The 1,935-nt window shown below is 42.3% G+C and overlaps 1 protein-coding gene across 1 annotated transcript; it reads right to left on the minus strand.

The window, feature by feature from the left end:
* Positions 1-720: 720 nt before the first annotated feature.
* Positions 721-1,617, minus strand: LOC110913951. Its single transcript, XM_022158767.2, has 2 exons — positions 1,210-1,617; positions 721-1,062 (listed from the first exon to the last, which is right to left on the minus strand). The coding sequence occupies exons 1-2, from the start codon at positions 1,615-1,617 to the stop codon at positions 721-723; spliced, it is 750 nt and encodes a 249-aa protein (XP_022014459.2).
* Positions 1,618-1,935: the final 318 nt, after the last annotated feature.

Here is a 1,935-nt window from a genome sequence, read left to right on the forward strand (position 1 = left end):
GTCAGATCCTAATGGTCCCTACAGCCCCTAAACTTGTTTTTCGACGCGTTTAACCCCCGTTAACCCAATTTCAAGGCTTTAAAAGGATGTTAAAGCATAGGGGACTTGAAAAATGCTTGGAAATATTGTGGATGTCGGTTTGTTCGGTCGTACGGTCGCGTTTTTTGGTTAATTACGACGAATTTTCGAACGGACGCAAAAACGATCCAAATTACGCGACGAATGAAATTTTTGCATTCCCATCACTGAAATACAATATTTTAATGATTACAAAAATTTTTGGATGTACGGATATGGTCAGAACACAGAATATGCGCGAGTTTGCATACTTTCGCAGTTTTGACGCTTTTAGTCTCTGTGATCAAATAAGCATATTTTCACACACCGAACCCCTCAAAACTTATTTCTAAGCCATGTAAAGGGTATTTAGGATATGTTTAGCTTATGTCCTTGTTCCGAAGTGTACGTTGCTATGAGAATTGGCAGACTTTCGCAGTTATGTCGCAAATAGTCCCTGTGATTGAATACGCTTGTTTTTTTTTGGGTAAAGGGTTACCCCGGTGAATTTTATATCATAAACCAATAAACCAAGTGAGGAAAAGAGAAATCCCCAGTTCTCTAGAAAGACATGCCAAACTAGAGTTACACCAACAAACAAGCAAACAAAACAAACAAGACTAGACACACCCGTCAGTCATTACATAACGAAAAACACGACTCTTAACCACAATCATCGTCTTCAACAACTAGCCCACGAGGCAGACTCCATTCTTGTAAAATCCTCTCCACCTGACTTGTTCTTTTAAACCGCATCGTATGAAGTTTCATCCTGACGGTTGCTAAGATAATTTCTGTAAGCCGAGCAACACATCTTTTCTTGGAAGTAAACAACCGTGAGTTCCTTTCCTGCCAGACAAAATAGCCTGCCGCACTAACTACCAGCTTCCCAATCACATGCACAGCCTTCTTAGAGCTAGCGAATTGCACCAGATGATTATATATGATGTCCCAAGAATTAGCGACCGAGCTTAATCCAGCTATATCCTTTACACCATTCCAAACCTGAGTTCCATACGAGCATTCAAAGAAAAGGTGTTAATGTGAATCTGGCCCGGAAGTACACAGAGAACAACACATCAAATTGAAATTCATATTACCCAACGCGCACCACCTGGCCATAATATCCTGTGTCTTCAATATCCTATTGACCAATAGCCACATGAAAAACGAATGGCGCACATTAGCTTGAGGAAACCAAACCATAGACGACCATGGAACTTCATTCTGAGCGGCCCGAATATCTTCCCAAACACTCGAAGCACTGTAATCCAACTCCTTCCCACCCGAAGATCTCCAAACCACCTTATCACTCCGAGGATGAAGATCAATATGTTGTATATTGTGAAGGATCAGGTAGCGGGCAAGCCATTGATCAGGCCATCCCCATTCCCCTTGGCGATAAACATCTGCTACTTTCGTATATAGCGTGAACCCTGCATTAGCAATGGCTCTCGGAGTGATGAGCGAGCTCAAAGGACAAATGACATCCCACTTATCAAACCACATCGAAGCTTGCATACCATCACCAATCTTTATCCAAAAATGTTGCTGGATCATAGGCCGAAGACTTAACAACTTTCTCCAAGTCCAAGTGACATTAGTTCGCAACGGAATATCCCAGAAACTCCGGCCCCTAATGCGATAGGAGTGCATCCATTTAACCCACAGCGATTCCCTCATGTGAGAAGGCTCCATATATGAGCGACCATAAGAGCGTTGTTCATATCCACAATTCTACGAATACCCAAACCACCTTCCTTTTTCGGCAAAGAAACTCTTTCCCACCTCATTTTCGCTTTACCTTTAATATCATTACCTTGAGTCCACAGGAAACGTCTCATCTTGCCTTCCAGCTCACAGATAGTACGTTTAGGA

This window comes from Helianthus annuus, chromosome 15 (assembly GCF_002127325.2).
Source record: "Helianthus annuus cultivar XRQ/B chromosome 15, HanXRQr2.0-SUNRISE, whole genome shotgun sequence".
Classification (NCBI taxonomy): Eukaryota; Viridiplantae; Streptophyta; class Magnoliopsida; order Asterales; family Asteraceae; genus Helianthus; species Helianthus annuus.

Excerpts from the sequence above, each read along its gene's own strand:
- LOC110913951 (XM_022158767.2), bottom strand. The coding sequence starts at position 1,617 with ATGATCCAGCAACATTTTTGGATAAAGATTGGTGATGGTATGCAAGCT. Across the intron at positions 1,063-1,209 it reads CGTTTTTCATGTGGCTATTG|GTTTGGAATGGTGTAAAGGA; the intron begins GTCAATAGGATA and ends TATGGAACTCAG.